Raw genomic sequence first — 23344 nt, forward strand, 5'->3', positions numbered from 1 at the left:
GCAGGGACGAGGAATCTGGGTTAGGGTCCCACAATGCACTGCTGCAGTCAATGTTTGGCCATTCAGTGTGGCAGCAGTCACGCAACTTTGTGGGGAAGTGAGGATACTGAAAATCAAATTTATAAAATCCAGCATTATAAAATCAAATTTAATAAAATTCAATTTATCTGGTAGTGTAGTTGTAGCCTTAGTGAACTAAATTTAAATGGATGTGTGAGTTAAGAGAAGTTTCAATGCAGGTCTCAGCACCATCACCTCCACTTATTGCTCCGTTTCGTAGGAACGCCAGTTCTTGGGATGGGGGGGATAATGGGTGAAGGGGACCCCATTATCTATCTTAACATAAAGCTCTCAAGTCTTGTATGTCTGTAAAGCAAACTAAAGCAAGTTTAATTAAAATATACTTCACAAAAATATATAGCAATATTGATCTAATAAAGTATTTGAAATATACAACAAGCAGTCTTGTAGCACCTTAAAATCCAACACTTCTATTTATTAGGTAATGAGTTTTCTTCGGTAAGACCCACATCAGACCTAATATTATAAAGTGGGTCTTGCCCAAGAAAGCTCATTACCTAGTAAATAATATTGTTAGTTTTTAAGGTGCTACAGGACTCAATGATTTTTTTTTTTTTTTGAAGCTACAGACTAACATGGTTACCCATCTGCGACTATTTGAAATAGAGCAGTTTTCTTATTTTAACCAAAAAAAAAAAGTTTCTTAATTACAGTTTCTCTGTTTACAATGGATATGGTTGCCAACAAGTTAAGTTCACTGCAGCAGGAATTCTGATGATCCTATACAGGAATCCCCCGCTTTACGCATCTTCACATTGCGCAAAACTCACTTTAACACACGTTTCTCACAATTTGAAGATGCTGGGCTGTCAGATTGCCTAGTTGCCTAGGCAGGCTAAGAGCCCCTTCCCCTTTCCTTCCCAGAGCAGTGCTAGGCACCACTCTTGGAAGGTAGGGGGAAAGCTTTCTGCTCACCTAGCTGCCCACTGCTACGGGCAGCTAGGTGGGCTAAAACCTCCTTCCCAGAGGCGTGCTGCTTCAAGCTGACAGTGGCGCTGTTCTGGGACAGTAGGAAGAAGGGTTTTAGCCCCTAAGATGCCTGCTGTTTCAGTCAGCTAGGAGGGCTCAAACCACCTTCCCCTCTCACTGTGCAGGGGTCCCCATTTCCAACCTGTGCGTAGTTCTAGCCCCCTGGCGTGGTGTGCAGGGCTCAGGCTCTAGGCCCCATGCCCGCCAACTCCCTGCTCCAACCCCTGTAGGTCCTGCTCAACTCCCTCCCCCCCGATTTATGCAAAATTTGGGGTACACTAGGGTTGCATGGAATACAACCCTCACGTAATCCGGGGGACTACCGTACTGATCTAATTTCGATATAAAATTATGATAGTCACAGCTAGGAATGTTGGAAATGTTAAAGGGAGAGGTAATAAGGCAAAAAATATATTGCTTCTGTATAAATTCATGTTACCCTCACATTTTGAATACTGCATGCAGATATTGTTGCCCCCCTCTGCAAAATATATTGAAATGGGGAAGAAGTTCAGGAAAGAGTAACAGAAATGGCTACGGGTGTGGAGAGGTTTCCATATGAGGAGAGATTACTAAAACTGGGACTTCTTAGCTTTGAAAAGAGACTAGTAAGGAAAGTGGAGGGATAGTCCTATGAAGTCAGGTGCAGGATTTCCGAGGTCAAGGGAACTTCAGGACTCAGTGTGCATGGATGTGCAACATGAAGAATCTGTAACAGAATGAAATTTAGAAGTGCCTGTTCAGAATTGTATGCTATATGCACTAATATTTTCAGAAACTGAAAGTATGGGACTAGGCAGTTGGTAAAGAATTTTATCAGGGTACCAGATGTAATTGGGATTCAGTTTTGGTTTTGAGGTAAAAATGAAACCACTGAGGATAATGTGATTAAATATATCAGCCAATGCACTCCCCTCCTCCAGTACGCTGAAACTGCTTTTACCAAGGAATTTCACTGTTCTGGCCAAATCTCGAAGCCTTTTTAATATCAGTCTAACTCTCCTTAAACTCTTAGGTTCTGCTGATACAGTTAGTTGCCTTTTTAGAACTCTGTTGGTTTAAGTGAGACTGTCCTTGCCTTGTTTTCCTTCTACTTTTATTTCTTTGGTGACTCTTGTCAGGTTGCTTCTTTCTTTTATGGTCCTAGATATCTCAATGACAACTTAAACTTACGTGGGCTCAATGTCATGTCTTGCACCCAGCATTCACTCAGTGCAAAAAAGATGTGACAGCTTTCTGTTTAGGGGATCTGTCTGTCCAAATCCTTATGCAGCTGCGGGTCTTTGGGGAATCGAAGGTCTGTATATAGCATTGTCCACTAGACAGTTCCTTTTCCCACAAAACATCCTAATCTGTCAATTCTTTTGTCAACCTCAGTTTCACTGTCCACCTAACAAACTCGCATCTGGTACTTCAGCTTGAATCTGACACGTATAATTTTCTCCATTTCGTGCAAAGTACAGGTGTATGAGGTCATTTTACCTGAAAACCTGATCATTTCACATGTTGTTTGATTTTTATATTCACTCCCCTTTTCCGTCTCATTTTTGATGACCTTCGAACCACTGGATTTCTGCCCTTCTGTGCTTGTCGTCTTTTGCCTTCTATCTATGTCTCTTATCTGCTTTGTCAATAGCACTAGCCTGGGGATATCCATTTGTCCACTTTTCCCACACACATTTTTTCCTTCCATGCGCGTGCGCGTGCACGCACACGCAAAACACTAATGTAATCTGTAAAACCACTGCCTAAAGGTGGATTATTTTAATAATGGCTTAAATCATGAAGCCAAAAACATTGAAATAATTGATTTTAGTCTTGTATTTATGCTATTTTTAGTTCTTTTCCTGAAGAGATGTTGATTGTCATTGGTTAGTATCCATTAAAACACCTTGGCTACGTCTACACTAGCATTCCTGTTTCGAAAGACATATGAAAATGAGGCACAGGTTTATATATCTGGCACCTCATTTGCATATTCTTTCAAAAGAGCTTCTTTTGAAAGAAGAAAAGCAACGTAGATGCAGTTCTTATGAAAATAATCCCCATGTCCAAAAGAACCCTTCCTGTTTTTTTTTTTTAAAGGAAGATGGAGTTAACTTTCGAAAGAGCCATGTATACACTGCTTTTTTTCTTTTGAAAGAAGAATAGACAAATGGGGTACCAGATATGTAAATATATGCCTCATTTGAATTTTTGATTGTCTCATTTGCATGCCTCTTTCAAAAGAGGAATGCTAGTGAAAACACAGCCCTTGTGTAACTGTATGTGGCCTTCACTTGCAGTTGGTGCTTTATCCATCAGAACAGCAGGTACTGTGTCTGTGAACGCATGTAAGCAGTTATGTAGGATAACATTTATTCTGATGCTTAATATTTTCTGTTTTTATTTGTTAGAAAATTGTAATGGCTTTTCTTTATTTTTTTTCCTGATATTTGTGTGTTTGCCTAGGAAGTATCATATTCAGTTTGGAGAGAAATTGAACTCCAATTTCAAAAATGCACAAAAATAGCATTTTTAACTTTTTTGGTCAAGCAAAAGTAAATTGCTAGAGATGTGGAAGGAGACTATCAAAACAGTCTTATTTTTAGAACTTATTGCTTAAAGGGGAAATATCTTTGGTAATCAATGACATGAATTGTTTTTGGTTCCCAAGACAAACAGTAGATATCCTCCATTACTCATAAATGGAAGGAGGGAAAACAAGATTTTCTGTTTTTCAACTCCCAGTCTTTCTTACCTTTGAACTGAGCGAGATGAATAAACTGCGATGAAGAGAATAGTCCCTCTTCATCTGCATAAAAGTCAGCTGCTGTCGAAAACAGCACTTCAATAAACTGATTCCAGATGCTTAGTCACTCACTTTCACTGACTTAGTGGTTTGATTTTACTAACGTTCAGAAGCAAATATGTATGGCTTGAATATTAAATTTAAACAATTTTAATAGAATATGGTAAGTTTAGGCCTTAAGATAGGTTGTCATAATTTCAGATACAATTTTAAATAGGTTTATTTTTACAAGGAGAAATGTATGTAACTTAAAAATCTGATTTTAAATAAGTCAAATCTGTCTCTTTAAAAACGATTTTCAGACTTCCTCTTCTACCTTCATTTCATTCAGTTGCCTCCTTGGGACCCTTTTCTGCTGTAACAGTTGGCTAACTCATGGCCAAATTCATGGGTAGTTAGGTGTGTGTGATATTAAGGAAGGGTGTTTTTTGTAATTTAAACATTACCAAGTTATGCTACTGTACTAACATACACTGACTATATACCTGATTCCTACTGTGTGATTCTTACTACTGTTACACTCACCCTGCTACCTTTATTCTACATTTATGTTGCTTTTGTGAACTCCTTGGGAAGGGACTTTATCCTTTTGTGTTTGTATAGCATAGGCCATTGGAGCCCAAAAAGTTAAGACAGTGATTGACTTGAGGATCTGGGTTCTGTTCGCAGCTCTGACACACATTCCTTATGTGATCCAGGGCAAGTCATTTGTTTCATAGTTATTTCAAGATTGAACATGAGATACTCAGATACAACAGCAATGAGACCTCTAAGAAAGCTTAAGAAGTCAAAATTGTAACTTTTTGTCTGACGTCCAGAGAGATTTGTCTGCCATGTTTTTGGTAGAAGAAATAGATCCCCTTCAAATATACAGTCAATTATACCTTACCTGGTTCATTTTGGGCACAAGAATCAGTGGACACAGTCCCACTAGATGTTTTACAGTAGGGATTCATCATTTCTTTTGCCTTTTCCATTTCCAGTTCAATATGCAATGTTAGTTTTATTTAGCTTAGTTCAACCACATAAATGTGTGAGCTGTAAATTTGCAGAAAGCCATGTAGTCTTGAGTGATGACCTGTTGAAGACCGCAAATGGGTGGGCTCCAGTCTTGAGTGATGTGGTTGGCAAGCACAATGTAACTTGACAGTATTGAGAGTGAGCAGAAGGCAGATCTGGTAGAAGTGTAGACGTGTTTGGAACGTCAACACAAAAGAGTGGAAGAATTTAAAATAATACAAAACGCTTGCCAACACCATGTGAAGTGGTGGTGGGGACTTTAGTTACAGTGTATCTAAAACTGTCCATTATTGAAGTTTGTCTTGGTTATGCAGGCAGTTATTTATGCTCCCCCATGTAACTGTTCGTAACCAATTACTTGATATGTTACTTTTGTCATCAATAAGTTCTAGGTGTACTAGGAAGAAATGAAGAAGGAGAAAAAGTCCAAAAGCTGAAATGTGTCGAATAACCTCATGGGGTGGGAGGGAGTGAGGAATGAGCTTTACTTGCTTCTTCACAATTCAGTTTCTTCAGAGCTTTCAAATAAGTAGAGTCCAAATTTGTACTGTACTGTTAAAAGTTGGACTTTGTCAACTTTATTGCTCGTGTGCTGATTTTTCCCTTTCGAGTGATGTAACTGACCTGACTTAACCTTTGAGCGTAGATATGGCCTTGTTCACAGTAGGTTTTTTTTTTTTTGTTTGTTTAAAGCTCAAATCAGCTATTGTAAATAACTGTTTAAACAGCTATGCTGTGTAGGGATGTAAAATCCTGTTTAGGTAACTGGTTAAACTTGTTAACTGATTAAAATGGGTGAAGGTTACCCCCCTGCCACAGGTGGAGGATGCTCTGGCCAAGCTGGAGAGCACCTGCCTGCAACTAAACTTTTAGGTACAACATATATATCAGATTTTTGGCAGCCAGAGCCGATGTGGATGAGCTGTTCAGGCTGAGCTAGAGTGCCCCTGTCCACAGCACTTCTTAGCTGGGCTGGCTGTGTGTAGAGACTGCTTTAGCACCCTTGCCTGTGGTGCTGCTGATCCTGGCCCACAGTGGATGAGGGTTGCTCTAGTCATGGTGCGCCACTCAGGGCTGGAGGAACCCCGCTGCCTGCAGTGGGTGAGGGGCTGCTGAATCTGCACCATCTCTTAACGTGTTAGTCATTAACATCCCTAGTCCTGTGCACTTGAATCAGTTTAACTGTATTTAAACTATATGAATAAGAGATTTTAAACTGCCAAACATCTCAGTAAATGCAAATTGAGCTCAAATGTGAACAAGTTGTATATGTTTTGATTTTGTTACACATTTTGGAGTTGTGCCATGGGATTAGGAGATTGAGGTTCAGATGGCTGAATATGCTCTTAATGGCAATGTAGACATGGATATCAATGAATTTTTCTTTGGAAAAAAACAAGCAATCATGTAGCACTTTAACAACTAAAATTATTTCTCTGGTCTTTAAAATGTTACATGACTGCTTGCTTGTCTTATTAGGGCTGCCTCTCTGTTACTATTTTTTGTGACTTGCGAAAGAAAACTCAAGAGTTCAGCACTGAAATGCCTTGTTTTGCTCCACACAAACCAGACTCATTGTAGCATTTGACCCTTGTTTTCCTTTAAAAAAAATCACCTTCACACCAGTAAAAGGAGAAACTGATTAATTTTAGCTCTAACTGCAAGCAGGCATGTTTATTTTTTATACTTCTGTAATTCCATTGTGTAAGTTTAATTGTATGTATAGTTAAACATGGGTAACTGACATCGGGGCTTCATTAGCTCTATAGGAGAAAGTGGTCATATGCAAGTGCTTGCCAAGCACATTATGAAAAAATATTTTTAGTACTATTTCATCTGTTTTTTCAGGCATCTTGTGATCTTTAATTTGAAGTTTCTTTAATTATCTTTACCTAATGATATAACAATACTGGGACAATTTGGACCTCTTTACTTCTGCTGAAGCTGGTGTAGTAAAGAGGAACAATGCAATTCATGGACTTAAGTTTTGCCCTTACCCAAGAAAGCCTTTCCAGAGAACTGCATATTCAGCTTCCATCTGAGAGTAGGTGGTGGTGTCTTACTTCCAACATCAGGCAGCATCAGACTTTGTTTTTGTAGAATCCAGGCACCAATAATGGGGAAGACTCCTCTACTTGAGGAAAGGATTTTTTTGTAGTCCTGATTCCAGCTTCTGTCAAATAGGAAATAGTCAAATGTAAGTTCCTTCATTCAAAATATATTTAGAAATGTTAGTGACAAAATTAAGAATTGGATTAATTTCTAAATGGCAAATAGAAATTGTAACTTAAATTAAAAATTGTGAAGTGAACAGGATCCATTTGCAGTTAGAGACCAATTACCAGTTGGCCTCCTGTGTTTTCTTCTGTAGCTATATAGGGAATTTGAGTGAACTTTTACCATTTTGAGAGGTCAGATTGATTTTAATATATGGTCATACCCTGAGATACGCCCATTCGAGTTATGAGAATTCGACTTTACAAGGAGTTTCATTTAATACCACTACTTCAGCTTACAAGGCATTTCTCTGCATTTACGAGGACAGATTTGGAGGCCAGCAGCTCTGGTAGGCAAGCACTGAGGGGATGGAGTCGGCCGCGTTGGTCTTGACGAACAGGCCACGCGCGGAGGGGTGGGGGAGGGACACCCTGCAAGAGGGTGGCAGTCTGTGCAGGGAGGTAGACTCGTCTGAGTCCCGGCAGTAGATCATGCCGCTCTACGAGACATGGATGATGGGCATGCAGCCCATCCCAGCCCTGCTGCTGCTGACCCCCTGGGCAGCTAGGGGACTGCTGCCCCCTGCCCTGTGTGGCTGTGCCTCGGGCACCGCTCACTGTCTGCGGCATTCCCTCCCATTTAGCGCCTGGCTCAATCGTTGCTGCAGCCTCAGCTGCCTCCGGCGGGGCCTCTCTGCCGTGCAGCCCCGCATAAGTGAGGCAGAGCCCCTCACCAGCCAGAGCCCCCCTATGCCTGCCTAGCTCCCTGTGCAGCCCCCTAGCAGCGCCCCCCTCCCCACTTAGCCTAAACTGCGTTCAGGCCGGGCTGCCTCCCTCTGCCCTGCCCACCCCCTTGCACCGCATTTGATGGGATTTGGTGGTGTTTTAGGATAAATGGGTGTAAATCTTTGGGCTCAGGAACACACAAAATTTTTTCCCATTGAAATTAATGGTAATTACATTTTCAACTTACGAGAATTCTCTCTTAAGAGGGGTTTTTCAGGAACGAATTACCCTCGTAAGGTGGGGGAAGACTGTATGTTTAAAGGGCTAAAACCTCAGGACAACAGCAAGGTTTGTCATTTTTCTTTCTTACCCTCAAATTTGACTGTCATCTTGCTCTGTTGTTTGAATTATGTAAACCTACTGGGTCACTCTTAGGGCTGGGCTACTGTGGCATAGTCTACCCCTGGGCTTTTAACAAAAAAAAAAAAGATCCTGTTTCTCATAAAATAAGATTAGTCTTAGTGCTTGTGTAGCATAGTCAAACTAAGAAGTTTTATTTGTTTTTAATTTCACAGTAGCATCATCTAAACAAACAATACAGTAAACTGTTTCATATCCAGCAGCCCTGGGACCAGGAACTTGCTGGATATTCAAATATTCCAGATAATAGAGAGACATACCTAGCACTGCATAACACCAAAGAAAAACAAGATTAGGCAAGTCACACTAGGGAGCGCTCCATCAGAGATCTAAGAGGAATGGAGCAGGCTTGGGGGAGAGAGCTTGACAGCAGGCTCTTTAGACTGCTTATGGAGTCTCTGGGCTCACCTTCTATGAGCTGCTCAGCACCCGCCCAAGGCTGGGCACTCCTGTGGAAACTAAGTTTCCCTCCGGTGACCCTAGCCACAGTGGTGGTGGCTCCAGAAGTGGTGGCTCTGGTGAGTCACTGGCGTTTATTAGGTGTGTTGGGGTGTGGCAGACAGCCTTCACTATTTCCAAAGTGTGTTAATTCAGGATCCATTAAATTGAGGGTTTACTGTACTTTATTTACCAACAACAGTAGCATTGTACAGTGTAAACTTATACTGTGTCTGTTGTATTTATTTGTATTTACTTTCACAACACTGTACTTATGGAAAACATAACTAAAATTTACTTATGGTTTAAATGCAAGTTATTTGAGTGTTCCAGATGCTAGATTGCTGGATGTGAAAGAATGTACTGTACTTGCCAACAGCAAATTTAAAAAAAAAAAAAAATTCCTTGACCAGTTAAATTGACTTAATTTGTATTGAATAGACAGCATTGCTATTTTGTGATATATTTTGCTTTCACATAACACTGTAAATATTCTGTTGTCTTTACATTCCATTAATAACTTCAGGAATTTTCAACACCGAGTGCTGTATAGTTTCCTTTCATAACCTTGAGGCCGTGTCTACACGTCCCCCAAACTTAGAAATGGCCACGCAAATGGCCATTTCGAAGTTTACTAATGAAGCGCTGAAATGCATATTCAGCGCTTCATTAGCATGCGGGCGGCAGCGGCACTTCGAAATTGCCGCGGATTGCCGCCGCGCGTCTCGTCCAGACGGGGCTCCTTTTCGAAAGGACCCCATCTACTTCGAAGTCCCCATGATGGGAATAAGGGGACTTCGAAGTAGGTGGGGTCCTTTTGAAAAGGAGCCCCGTCTGGACGAGATGCACGGCGGCAATCCGCGGCAATTTCGAAGTGCCGCTGCCGCCCGCATGCTAATGAAGCGCTGAATATGCATTTCAGCGCTTCATTAGTAAACTTCGAAATGGCCATTTCGAAGTTTGGGGGACGTGTAGACATAGCCTGAGTGTGTCAAGTGCAGAATTTTGGCAATACATTTCATAACTTCACTAAAGCAAAAAAACGGTGTTTGTACAAGTAGAATCTCTCTAATCTGGCAGCGTCCATAATCCGTCATGATTTTAGTTAGCCAGATGACCATTTATCATGTCTGTGGCTAAGTTTCCCATGGTCCCTTAGTCAACAGCCATCAGTCCTGGTTCTCAGTGTTGTTTGCTGTTGTTTAGCTGTAGTTTACTCCTAAATGTTTTGTAATAGCACAGTAAGCAGTGAAAGTGTTCTTAATGCTGTTAGATAATATTGACTACATATGTTCAGGCAAATTTTCCCGTTCAGCCCTGGTCAGGTCTGGAGGGTGCTGGATGAAAGCCATTCAACGTGTACGCTGAGCTTTGCTTAAGTGACCTCACCGTACATTCCAAATGCAAAACCCAAACTTTTTGCATATGTATCTTCCAGAAAGAATCCATTTGGAAGTGCTGTAAAACTGGACTTGAAAATTTTAAGTATAGAGCAAGCTGATAAGTTGACTTTTCATGGAAACTTTGTGATTCCCAGCAAATACACAGTATAGTAAGCCAGAACTTTGAAAAAGTAGGGATGTGACAAATTAAATATCTGATCTTTGCAATCACCTGCAGTCACATTTTTAATAAGTTTTATTATAAGTGGGCCCACCCTTATACATAACCTTCATAGACTTTTTGAAAAAGTCTTCAACAGCGTTGACAGAGACACTTTGTGGAAATGGCTGCAATACTGTGGCATCCCATCCAAAATTATTAACTTGATCTGTTCAGCGTAGAAACCATCGACATACCAAGTTGTTCACAATGGTTTCTTGACAGACTTCTTCAGCGTACTCTCAGGATTGCAACAAGGTTTTCTCTTGTCACCTTTCCTGTTCTTGATCACAGTGGACTGGATTATGAGCAGAGCAAATGGCCATCAACAGAGCAGTCAGTGAACACTTTTAAACAGCAAGAGGACATCGATTTTGCTGATGATGTTGCCCTCCTCTCATGCTGACATGAAAGCATTGAAGAAAAGATCTCAACGCTAGACAAAACTGCCGCAATGACTGGACTGAACATTAACAAGGGAAAGACCGAGACGAGTAGGATCAACCAGTCCAACAACACCATCGCGCTGGGAAGGGATGACCTGGAAGATGTGGAGCAGCTCACCTACTTGTGACGTATTCTGGGCAGAGACAGAGGAACAGACAAGAATCAGTGCCAGGATAAGGGAAAGCAGCAGCTGCATTTGAGACTCTGTGTCCCATGTGGAGATCACAAATAATATCTACAAAGATTAAACTGGCTTTTTAACACACATGTGAAGCTTGTGCTCTTGTATGGATTTGAGACCTGGCTTACTAAAAAGTCTTCAAATCACAAGTTACAGACATTCATAAACAGATGCCTGAGGTACATCCTTCACATCAAATGGCAAAACTTTGTCACAAAGGAGGAGCTTGGGAACAGAGTAGGACAAGAACTACTTGATGTTCAACTCAAGAGAAGAAAGTGGGGGTGGCTAGGCCACATCCTCAGAAAACCATCATCCAGCATAGTCAGTCAAGCTCTCACATGGAACCCATAAGGAAGAAGCAGAAGAGGAAGACCTCGGACAATGTGGAGAAGATTTACTGAGACTGAAGGACAGAAACTGGGGTACTGTAGCCAGACAAGCCAGCCCCCTCTCAGACCAGCATTGCTGGGAACACAAGGGAGCCAAAACAACAGGGCACTTAACATAAATTCCAGCACAGCCTTTGAAGCTGTGAGAAGCACAGGTGTGCTGCTACAATGTGCCTCTGGGAACATATACAACGATTAGGCTCACAGCAGACAGAGAAGCTGTGACAGACATGGCTCTTAGCCCCTACTAAATAACATGATGCACACACACCAACATCCTAGGTGGGAAAATATTTACCCTAATAAAAGGAATGTCCAGTAGTCGAAACTTATTGTTTCTCTCCCTTGCAAGTGTAAACTACTCTTGCGAGAGCTGGCGTCACCCAGACAGACCAGCCCCAATTTGGCATAAGAAAGGAGAAAGAGAATAAAGGAGTACAGAGGTATAAGTATGGGACCTACAGCACCATGATTTTTGAGTGCTTTTCACTCTCTATCTGCTGGTCAGATAAGGGACAGCCTCCCAAGGCTTCTGCAGCTAAAAGGGTCCCTAAGCCTTGTCTCTTATTCGTCTTTCCGTGGAATTGAGTGACCGATCCTGGCTTGGCACCGCTGGAATCGAGAGATGCAAGGAGGGTAAGAAGCACCCACACCTGATCTCCTATCTTTAGTGTACACATATTTTGAAATAGAGCTCTATACTTTGTTTTCTTTCTTTGGGATAGTAGCTTCAGTTTTGTAACTTGTTTGTGTGTGTAACATCTATACATTTAAATAAGTAGGCACTAGCAATTTTGTAACCACATGATTAGAATCTAGTTTAATAAATTTTGGTAACCGTTTGTGCATAAGCCTGACTTGTTTCTCTGGTTTACTGTAAAGCAGCCAACACAATTAAAGAACCTCAGCCGTTTTGGCTATAAAGCCTGGCCATTAGGTGAGAGTACTAAGAGCCTAGCGTTGAGTTGTGCCGCCTCCACGGGGCAAACTCTTGGGGCGCCTGTCAGTCAATCCTGACTGCCCACTGCGAAGGGGCTCTGAGCTCTAGCAGTTAAAGTCATGGGTGTGGAAAGGCTCTTAGTGCTGCCATTGGGGTGCCTGTCAGTCAGTGTTGACTGCCCACTGCGAAGGGGCTCTGAGCTCTAGCAGTTAAAGTCATGGGTGTTTAGGACCGTGGGGCATCCGTCAGCCTAGCCCGGGCTGCCTGCCGCGAAGGGACAGTGCGTCCTAGCGGTTAAAGTCACGGATGGTATAAAACGGGCATAGCTGGCACCTCACCAAACATCCTTGGCCATCGGCTAACAGGTACTCATGGAGTTAGCTAGAAGCTTTGTCCCAAGACAAAGTGAAGTGGAGGAGAGTTGTAGATGACCTATACTCCACTCAGTGTACAAGGGCTGAAGTCCATCAGTAAATTACTAAAATCAATACTGTTTCATAACTGTAGCTTTTTTAGGTATGCTTCTATTCTGCTTTTGGGTATTGTATTTGTATCCCAAAATGAATAGCTGTGAATTTGTTGTCATTAATGTCCTGGGAGACTCATGTTAAAAATCTTAATGCAGAGTGGTGTTGTTTTTTTTGCTGTCCTGGGCTGCTGCTACCCTATCACTCTCCTGTCGAAGGTGCAATGGTAATGAGGCAATCGAAGCAGGCTAATCGGGCACTAATGTGCATATTCATCATCTCATTAGCATAATGGTGGCCATGTATATTTTGAAGTGCAGACTTCAAATTGCAGATTGATGGTGAAGAAGTACAACAGCTTAAAATTAAGCACCCGACTTTGACATTCCCTTACTTCGATCTAGTTCTGTGGGAATAAGGGAATGACAAAGTGGGGTGCTTATTTGGAACTGTCAATCTGCAATTTGAAGTCTGCACTTTGAAATTTATGCAGTTGCTATTTTGCTAATGAGGTGCTGAATATGCACGTTAGCGCCTCATTAGCCTGCTTTGAATTGCCTTATTACCATGGCACCTTCGATTTGAGATTGATAGTGTAGCAGCAGCAGCCCTGGGCACGTACTAACTCCAGCAACAACTAACTTCTCTTCTCTTTACAATTCCATCCCCTTCCACCATTTTTCCATGTGTGAGTATGTCTTCCCTAGCACTTCAATTGCTAGTACTACATAACTGTGTTGTAGAGTTTTAATTAAAATCAAATTTTGCTCAGATAAAGAATGTAAGACATTTATATATTAATACATAAGTGGCATTATGAAACTTTAGCATTGAATGAATAGAAATACTTAAAAAATATATTTTTGAAGCTATCAGGTAGTCCCAGGTACCTTAACCTATGTGTAAAATTCACAATAAAAATGTCAAGAAAATGAAAGCTAAGCTTCTTACATGGGCATTAACTCAGCCTAGTTGCATACATCAAGTGTTTTGTTTTTTTTGCGGTTCTAATTAAAACTATTTTGATTTTTTGCTTATCTTTGGGATATTTAAAATATCATACAACTTAATCTAATGGCAGTTCTTGTTCCTTTCCAGCCTTGAGAATATGGTCTTCCAATGGGGCTCATTATTTCACTGGGTTTATGGTCTTGAAATAATAAGACTTTGATGGGGTAATGCCCTCTTAAATGAGTGTGATTTCTAAAGCACACTGACATGTTGTGCAGTAATCAGTTCGTTAGACCCTGCTGTTGTGCTTTATCATGGTGCTATTTGAAATAACTCTGTTAAAATGCCCTGAAGAACCTCTGTTGCTGATCTGCAGGCTCTACACAATCTAATCAGCATGGTAAGGGTAGTGTGCTTTAGAAGTCAGACCTCCATAAACACGTTTCCTGGGATGCAGACAAGCTCTGTGATAGGAAAGGATATTAGCGAATTTATGCTGAAACAAAATTAGTGTTCAATGTATTGTCAATATTTGTTGGGCTTGCTTCTTCGCTGCTTTGCAATCTCCTGCTTTTGCGTGTGAATGGTAGGTATGAAGTACTGATAGCTGCGGTTCTTCGATAATAGAATGTTACATCTGGGGCTAATCTTTCACTGTAATCCTAAAATTGGGCAGGTCTGTGCTTTTGTTTTTTTTTTAAAAAATGTAATGCCACATATATTTCAGAATGGATATCTCCAGCAGTTGTTTAAAGTTTTTATAGAGTTATTGTCTAGTGCTGCTACTCTCAGCACTAGTGGTTGTCAAATACGTAAATATACTAGTATGTTCTATTTGAGACTGTAAAATCTCTAGTAGATTTGAATTTTGAAAAGCAACAGCACAACAAAATACAAAGTTTTTAGTAATAGTTTTTAAAAACAGTTTATCATAACCCCTTTTTCACATTACTTACTGAAACATTCATTGCTTAGGCTGAAAGTTTAAAAAAAAACGTTCTGATTGAAAGTGAACTGTTGCAGAAACTGTGAACAAATCACTTAACCTATTTTGAGTCAGTGGAGAGTGGTGCTGGTGTCAATAACTTGTAAACAAAAAAAAATTTTTTTAGCAGAAAGCCTTAACATGAGCTAAATTTATAGTTTAACTTAAAAGGTCCTAACCAAAGTTGGTTTGTTCAAAGGCTTTGATTTTAACATACATATGACTTTTTGAAAGTTTGTTACTGAACTTGCGAAGAAGAAAATTTCAGGATACGCCATATGGTTATGTATTTTTGCAAGCTTAACTACTTTAACACAGTTATAATAATCGAACTGCAAATACATATTCTGTTGCATTGTAAGAACCATAATCAGGTAAATAATACTACAGATACAGAGCGCTTGTTAGCAAATTTACATGCTAAAATATGATTCTTATTGACTTAAGCTATCTACATTGCCACTTTTGGTTGAATGTTTTTTCACGCACCCCCATTGAGAAATGACATAAGTTAATGACGTGAAGTGCCTGTGTGGATAGCGCCTTCTCAGTGGGAGCTGCACTCCAGGCAACAAAGCTACCACTTTCAACTAGAGGCTGTATCTCCTAGCTGTAATGAGTGGTTACAAAGTGCGCCTTATGTTGGCACAGCTGTAGTGGTATAGCAGTGCAGTTGTAAAGTGCGCAATGTAGACTTAGTTTAAGGATATCTTATTTCTCTAACTTCTAGTTTGGGCAATGAGCCATCAAATTTTGAATGTTTGCCATTGGGAAGATGGGAACACATTTTAATGTTGCAGGAGGAAAACTTACTATACTTTTAAAATATTAATTTTACCTATTTCAGTGTAACAGCTAAGAACAGAAATACCAAGATATGAAATGCTGTATTTTCAAAAGACATTAAATTTTTATGGGTAGTCTTGGATTCCTCAGACTTTGCTTAAAGACATTTATGCCTCTACTTTTTCCCCCCCCCCAGGCTGCTGAATATGTGCCAGAAAAAGTGAAGAAGGCTGAAAAGAAATTAGAAGACAATCCATATGACCTTGACGCTTGGAGCATTCTCATTCGAGAGGCACAGGTTTAGTGACATAGGATTACATTTCCTTATCTATTGGTCCACTCACACTATTTGGTTCTGGAGTAAAGTCAATATAAACATTTACATAAATCATAATACTGTAAATGCTGTTTGTTGGTTTTCAATTTTTTAGAATCAGCCTATAGACAAAGCACGGAAGACCTATGAACGCCTTGTTGCCCAGTTCCCCAGTTCTGGCAGATTCTGGAAACTGTACATTGAAGCAGAGGTTAATATTTTAACATTCTTTCTTATATAACACTTAATAGGAGTTTAAGTTTACACTCTGATAAACATAACTGAAGTTAGGCACATAAACAAATCCAGGTGAAGGAGGATTTTAAACATATCTTTCCTTTATTTTGTAAAATAGGTGCAAAAGAGTAATTAAAATGAATTCTCAACTCTTTGGGTCTTTTTATGAGCTGATGATTGTTGCATTATGGAATTGCAACAACATTAAAACAGTTTCAATGGTATTGGAGTGCTTTAGCCTTTTATTTACTTGTCGTGTCAATTTATTGCCTCCTGTGTCATTTATTTAGAGCTCATTTTTTTGCTCCTGTACAAATTAATTTGAATTACTTTCTATGAATGTTTTTAATCTTTTTAATATTTTTGCTTCCTAGGATATTTTGAGTATCTCTGAAATAGTCTTTTCCAGGGAGCGTGTGGGAGGGAAGATGATTTCTAGTGTATGGAAAATGCATGGTTTAGGCATAAATATTGACTGAACCATCAAAAGTCCAACTAATTTACATAGCTGCTTTTATATCTGTAAACAGTATCTGTTTTTTGTTCCAGTTGGCTAGGACAAAAGACCAATCCAAATAGTTTTCCATGCCATGCCATTATTTGTGTGGGTATTTTGATTCTTTTTTTAACTTTCTGTAGTTAATTGGTAGTTTTGTCCTGGAACATATGCTTTTCACTGTCATTAAGTTAAATTTGATAAATATAGACAAATCTTTTGTTAGTTAAGCTCCTCAAAATCTGTTCTACAGATGATAGAGGAGCTAGTTTGTCAGAATGAATACATTTCTTCAGATTGGTGAGTAAGAATCTACATGGCAAACCACATTGCTTAATTCTTACCATATCATATAAATTGTCCAAATTAATCCTGACACAAGAGAAGTTAATGCAATAAAACAAGGGAGTCTGTTGTAACTGACTTGCATACTGTACTTGAATTACTGCTTATAGTTGGGTGCAAAATGTGCAACATTTAAATATTCACTCTGTTGATGTCCGCTGTTTGCACTGTTTTATTCCCATAATATGAATGTTAGTGAGTTAAAGGCTGATAGAACGTGTGTGGATGTTTGTGTTCAAATACATTCATTTGTGGGTATCTCCTGTCCAATCCGAACATTAGATTTTACAACTAATTCTACCAATAATCCTGTGCATCCCTTACCCAATCAGATATAAATTGCAGGATCTAGAGTTCAGCATCAGGACTTGATCACAGCTCTCTTGCTCGTGCTCTCTTTTGCTCTTTCTGGGATCATTGGTTCCTATTTAGAGCTGTTATTTAGTGGAAATGCCTCTAAGTTAAGAGATGAATGAAACTTCTAAGACCTCAGCCATTCTTGTATTAAAGCAAGAGGCCTCAAGCCACTTCTGTACTAGATCTTCTGCTTAATGTTGTATCTTTTAACTAATGAAAAGTTAGTAGTATTTATCAGCACAAATACTATTGAAGCATAAATAATTTAGGAAGTAACTACCCTTCAGGTGATATTTCAGTGAGATACTACATAACTAGGGAGCGAATGAGTCTGCTTTGAGTTAACTATCGCCACAAATTCAAAGGGTTTAATCGCACTTCGGCTGCAGGATAAATGTGGGGATAAAATTAAATCTTTTGAAGAAACGAAGAAAAATAAGTGTGGTGTAGCATTTTTGACAGAGGTGCCTTGACCGTGTTACATTTTAAGGTCTCTTCAAAGTAATCTTTTTAAACAAAGATTTAATTTTAAACTTAATATTATTCTGTTCTAGTAACTTTCTCTGTAGTAACCTGTATAATTAGTGGCATAACTGAAAAACCGCTTGATTGTTCATTTCTGCCTTTACAATTCTACCAGGTAATGTGTAGACATCAGCATAAGAAGTGAATTTGATTCTTTTCCCTCCTGACTTCATTGACAAAATGAACATACAAATTTGGATTACATGACAATCCTGCCATCATGTATGTTATGAGCAGATAGCTTCAAAGTAACTTCAGAATTGTACATTTTTCTAACTTAATACAAACTCCTTTTAAAGGTGACCTGAGACAGGGGCTGGAGCAGGGGCAGTCAAGATCTGGCCCTAGAAGGCTTTAATCTGGCCTGCTGCGAGCCCCTACAGCTGCAGAGAGGGGAGAGCTTGGGGCGCATCTCCTGCATCAGCAAAATCTCTGAACTACTCTTGGCCAGTTTTACATGCTGTTCCCATCCTTAGTGATATCTGCCAGCTGCTATTGGCTGGCAATGGGCAGTAGGAGCTCAAAGACCTTGCTGAGAGTGGGGACAGTTAGCGCAATTTCTCAATTCCCATTGGTAGATTTCTGCCCAGTAAGAGGTGAGAGACTTTGCTGGGAGCGATGACAGCCTATAAGACCCTCCTGCCCAGCACAGAGTCACATGGAACAAGCAAGTCATAAATCCCTCTCAGACCCTGCAACCACTCCTACAGCCCTCCCGTGGGTCAGAATCCTCTCCTATATCTCAATACACTGCCCCAGGTCGCAACCATATTCCCTCTCAGACCCCACACCCTATCCTGCAGTCCAGTCTCACCTGTCCTGAGCTCTATTCTGCACCCAGCCTCCATCCCAAACCCCATGCCTCTGGGAGTTACCCCCATAAAAATTATTGACCACCCATGGACTAGAGGAATTTGTTTATTGTTTTATATTGTACAAAGAAAACTATTAACGGATTTAACCAAAACCCATTCTGCTTATTTATTACTTTTGACCAGGGTGAACAAACTTATTACATCGGGCCTTTCTTTGTCCTTGCAATTAGCCGGGGCCCCCAACCTGTCTTATGTAATCCAGATACACAGAAATTTCAGCTATGTTCAAATGAAAAAACATCCCTTTTGGCACGTGTAAGAAAATAACTGTAGTATGTAAAAGCTTTATTATATAGGTATATAAATTTGAATACACACACAAAAACAGTAACATGTTTCAATATATTTAATGAGGTGGATGAGCCTGATACCCAGCAGCCGATTGTGCAGTCCCTCCTTATGAAATTTCGTGCCCACAAAATGGCGCCCACCTCTCACTTTGCACACCCTTGCTTTAAACCTATCAGAAATATGACATTTAGTCGTCTTACCTTGGTGGAGGATTTTCTTCAGTTGATCAAGAAATGTGGATAGGGAATTTCACAGCCTTGAACAGAAGAGAATGGGCATTTTGAAACTTCTATCAGGAGCTGTGCTTAATGAGCTTCACTCCTGTGGTATTTTAAATCCTAAACCTACTAATTCAGTCATCCATAATTTGCACTTTTTCTGGAAGACCAGACCTGACTTTCTAATGTAAAAACGGATTTTGTTCCTCTGTAATAAAAACACAGTTTTCATAGCTCTCTTCCATACATCATAGAGAAGCAAATATGGTAAATCAGTGTTTCTCTCGTTTTCTCAGCTTTAATGGCAGTGAAAGTCTTTCTCTTCAGAGTCTGACAGAATGACATAAGGAAAAAAAAAAAGTTAGAAACTGAATATTTAGCATTCTGTATTGCATAGGGAAATCAGTTGGAGTGAAGATTACACCCTCTGGTGTTGGTTAACTTGAATGTGGAATATCTGTATTCAATTATTTTCATTATAGAAATTCAAGTTTCTTCGTAAAAATGTTTAAATCTCCTTTTAGCTGATTTCAGGAACTGACTTTTGAGTTGCTTTTTGTATCTTTGAATAGAAAGCAATTCAAATTCAGTGTTCAGAACTGATATTTTAGTCTGTGTGGTAGATAAATCCTGTCTCCCTTATTTTTTTCCTTAACTATCTGACGATTCTTGGAGAGAGCAATAAACCCTACTAAAATATTTAACTTCAGAATTACGTATTTCTTTAGCTTTGTCTCATCTTTCTGCTATTCCAGTGTGAAGTGTGTTCCATGGTGTACTATAGTAGCATATTATATAAAGGAGTTTTCGTCACTTAACTATGATGACATTTAATACCTATTTCCAAGTTTCCTGGTATGTGCTGCTTTAAACTGGGGATACATCACAATGTTGGGGTTTTTTTGGTGCGCTGAATAGTGTTGGGGGTATACAAGGTTTTTTTATGAAAACTGACTATGTAGTGTATGAATTAATCTAAACATAGATTTGTGTTAATCTGAGTTGAGCACACTTCCTCTCTGACTCCCTTCACTGGCGGGAGACACAACTATTAATATACAGAAGAATAGACACGTAGTACTGTGAACAGCCTGATTTTTTTCACCTTCGCTCCTATTTCTTCAAGGAGTTAAAGAAATGCGTGGATGAGAGAACGTAGAGTGGCAATGGGGAGAAGGAATGTTTTATTAGCAATGGAGGAAATAACTGCAAACTCCAGTAGGAGTCTTATGTGGGATATGCTCTGCCATCTGTTTTATAACAAATTGAAAAACAAGTCTTTTTAGGAAGTGGCTAATATGGCACAGTAACAGTCACTGTAGTAGTCTGTAATTTTTGTCTTTTTCCAGTTGCTTATCATTAGAATACAGGCAGTCCCCCGATTTATGAACTTGTTGACTCTAGGACCAATTGTACTTATGACCAACCTCCAGCTCGCCTCCCCTCTTAACCCCCACGGACCCAGCTCCAACTCCTGTGTCTCAGCCACCACCACTAGCCCCGCCCCCCGCACATCTGGGCCATGACACTTTCCCCCCACACACACCCAACCCCAACCCCCGTGTGGACCCAGATCTTTCTCTCTCTCTCTCTCACACCATGTGGTTGGCTCAGCACATGCGGGGCTCCAACCTGTCCCCCCTGCTCAAGCACCCAGCCCCGGTGCACCCTCATTCAACCTCTCCCCTGCCTGGCTCAACCCCCCTGCAGCCCCGGCTCACCCCCAGCATGGGGCTCTGACTTCAACCTGTGCCTGGGGCTCCGGCTCCCAGCCGCCAGTGGGGCTCCAACCCCCTTCCGCTCAACCCCTCCCTCCCATGGCCCCAGCTCACCCCTCCTTCTTCCCCTTCCCCCCCCATGCTTGGGGCTTCGGGTGTCAGATGCCACTGGCATGCGCAGGGACTCTATTCCCCCTTACCACCTCAACACAACCCTGCCCCAGTTCACTCTTCTTTGATCCCCACCCCTCCCGCACATGGGGCTCCCGCTGTTGGCCTCTGCAGGTGCATGAGGCTCTACCCCTGCCCAGCTAACTCCACTGCTCCAGTTCACCCTGTTCCACACCCCCAATCTCCCACAGCCCCAGCTCATACTTCCTGGTATGCGAGGCTCTGGCTTCAAGCTACACCCAGGGCTCCAGCTCCAACCCTGCAGTCCTGGCTCCAATCCCCTGGCTGGACTGAACCCCATGCAAGCCTGGGTCCAACCCCTTGTAAGCCCCACCTCAGCTGCACCCTCCCACCGCTCCTGCTGCCCTAACCCGCCCCAGGCTTAACCCCTCACCCCCCTCCCAAGGTCCCAACCAAAGCCTTCCCCGGCTTACATGAAATTCAAGGTATGCTAGGGTTGCGTGGACCGCAACCCTCACGTACCTTGAGGGATTATAGTGTAAGAGTATTTCCGACTTACAACCACATCAAGTTACGACCACGTGTGTGGAACGTAACCTGTTTGTAAGTCGGGTACTATCTGTAGTTATTCGCCACAATGCCTTCTTTGGCAAAAAGGCCCTTCCCACCAACCGCCTTTCGTAAATCTACAAAAATGTTTGTTTACGGTTTTAAGAGAGCATGTCACAAGTCAAAAATATCCATATATGCTATAAATGTTAAATTAATAGTTCAGTGATATGGATTCTATTTATGTTCTGCTGGTATGGTGTGGCATCATGGGTAAGTTATTTAAACTGTTTCCTGTCAGTAAAATAGAGATATACATACCTACCTCACAGGGTTGTTGTGAGGCTTGTTTATAAGTGCATTAGGATCTTTCAGGATGCTATAGGAATACAAAATATGTATATTCTGATGAAGTACACTGTGTGGGACCTTGAATCCGGTATAGATATATCCATGGCATCTGAATTTGATCCAGATTGCTATACGACCCACTTATTTTTAGATACTTATTTTTAGAATAAGTTTAGGCTTAATTTTTCTTTTGCACTGAATTTACATGGTTGGTAGTATAAATGTTTGATCGGGACAGCAGTGAACACCTTTGGAAAACATCTTTAGTTTATTTTTTAAGTTTTTGGGAATTTTTCTTTGTTCTTGGTTTCCCGAGGAAAAAATGGATCAGCAGCAAATTCTTTTCAATCAGTTTGTTACAAACAACAATCTACATTTACAATATCCTTGAGTGAAAATAATAATCTCCTTTCAGACCAGAAATTTGAAACGGTATCCCTGAAAGCTGTTAGGATCCCTTTTTATAGTCTGGCATGCTTTGGGCAAGCATATACCATTCTAACTTCATTCTTTCATGGACTTACTGCAATATCTTCTTGTTCGGTCTTTCTGCTGTCGGGAGAGTTCAGAAAGTTTGCTTTAATAAGATACTTAAAAATCACAGCCACAATACAGTTGTGACACATACACAAACCCCCAGAAACTAATAAATGCAAAGCTAGTGCACTTGCTTATTTCAGCTGTTCATATGTGTTTTCACTGTTACAAATTTCTCAATTTTGAATTATGTAATTGTTTTCACTAAAGAGGAAATCTTTCTATACATAAACTAGAAATATCTGTAACTTTAATATGAATATGTTTGTTTTAAATGTAGTTTATTAACAAGAATTGTGGTACAAGAATTCTTGTACATGGGAGAAGGAAAGAGGGTGTGAACTATTTAACCAAAGGCTAGGATTGATGGCTTTGCTTTTCAACATAAAAGTACATGAGTATCTTTAACTCATGTAATTCAAATCGGTATGAATACTGGCCAGAATGTATCATTTCAATATATTTGTACATTAAAAATGTAATTTTAATAAAATCATTTAGAAAAATTGATTGCTTTTGTTTAAAATATTCTTTCTGCTTGACAGTATTTTCTTACTCCTGATGCTTGGATTTGGGGGGTGGAGAGGGGAAACCGTGAATATATATTTTCAAAATTAGCTTTCTTTTTGACAAATTGAGCTGATTTCTATTAGGATGGAGCTAATGTGTCAAAGTAGACTTCTCTACTGCTGATATTGCTTTATTGGTAACACCTTAACTGAATTAGAAATAACTACTGTTGGCTAAATTCATATAAAGACTCATAGTAATTTTAATGAAAAATACACTTTTTGATCATTTACATAAACATTTTTCATGGTCAACTTATGTTGCTGTGAGTGTTGTACACATCCTCAACTTTGGAAACTTCTGTTCTAAGCTTTTAATCTCTTTACAACTGTACTGCTTATGATTCTTTTCTTATTCTTATAGACTTGTTCCTTTGTTAATAAATGTTGTTCTATGTCTGTGTGATTTTTGTAGA

At 40.2% G+C, this 23344-nt stretch overlaps 1 protein-coding gene across 2 annotated transcripts in view; it reads left to right on the forward strand.

Moving 5' to 3' along the window:
- Positions 1–23344, forward strand: part of CSTF3 (cleavage stimulation factor subunit 3) — a 91087-nt gene that overhangs the window by 1761 nt on the left and 65982 nt on the right. Inside the window, exons 2-3 of one of the 2 annotated variants that reach the window (XM_074997628.1) lie at positions 15609–15710; positions 15844–15939. In XM_074997628.1, the coding sequence (XP_074853729.1) occupies positions 15609–15710; positions 15844–15939 (198 nt within the window). Of the gene's footprint in view, positions 1–15608; positions 15940–16714; positions 16762–23344 lie in introns of both variants that reach the window. The other variant, XM_074997630.1, reaches the window with a different exon arrangement.

Source organism: Carettochelys insculpta, chromosome 6 (assembly GCF_033958435.1).
Source record: "Carettochelys insculpta isolate YL-2023 chromosome 6, ASM3395843v1, whole genome shotgun sequence".
Lineage (NCBI taxonomy): Eukaryota > Metazoa > Chordata > Testudines > Carettochelyidae > Carettochelys > Carettochelys insculpta.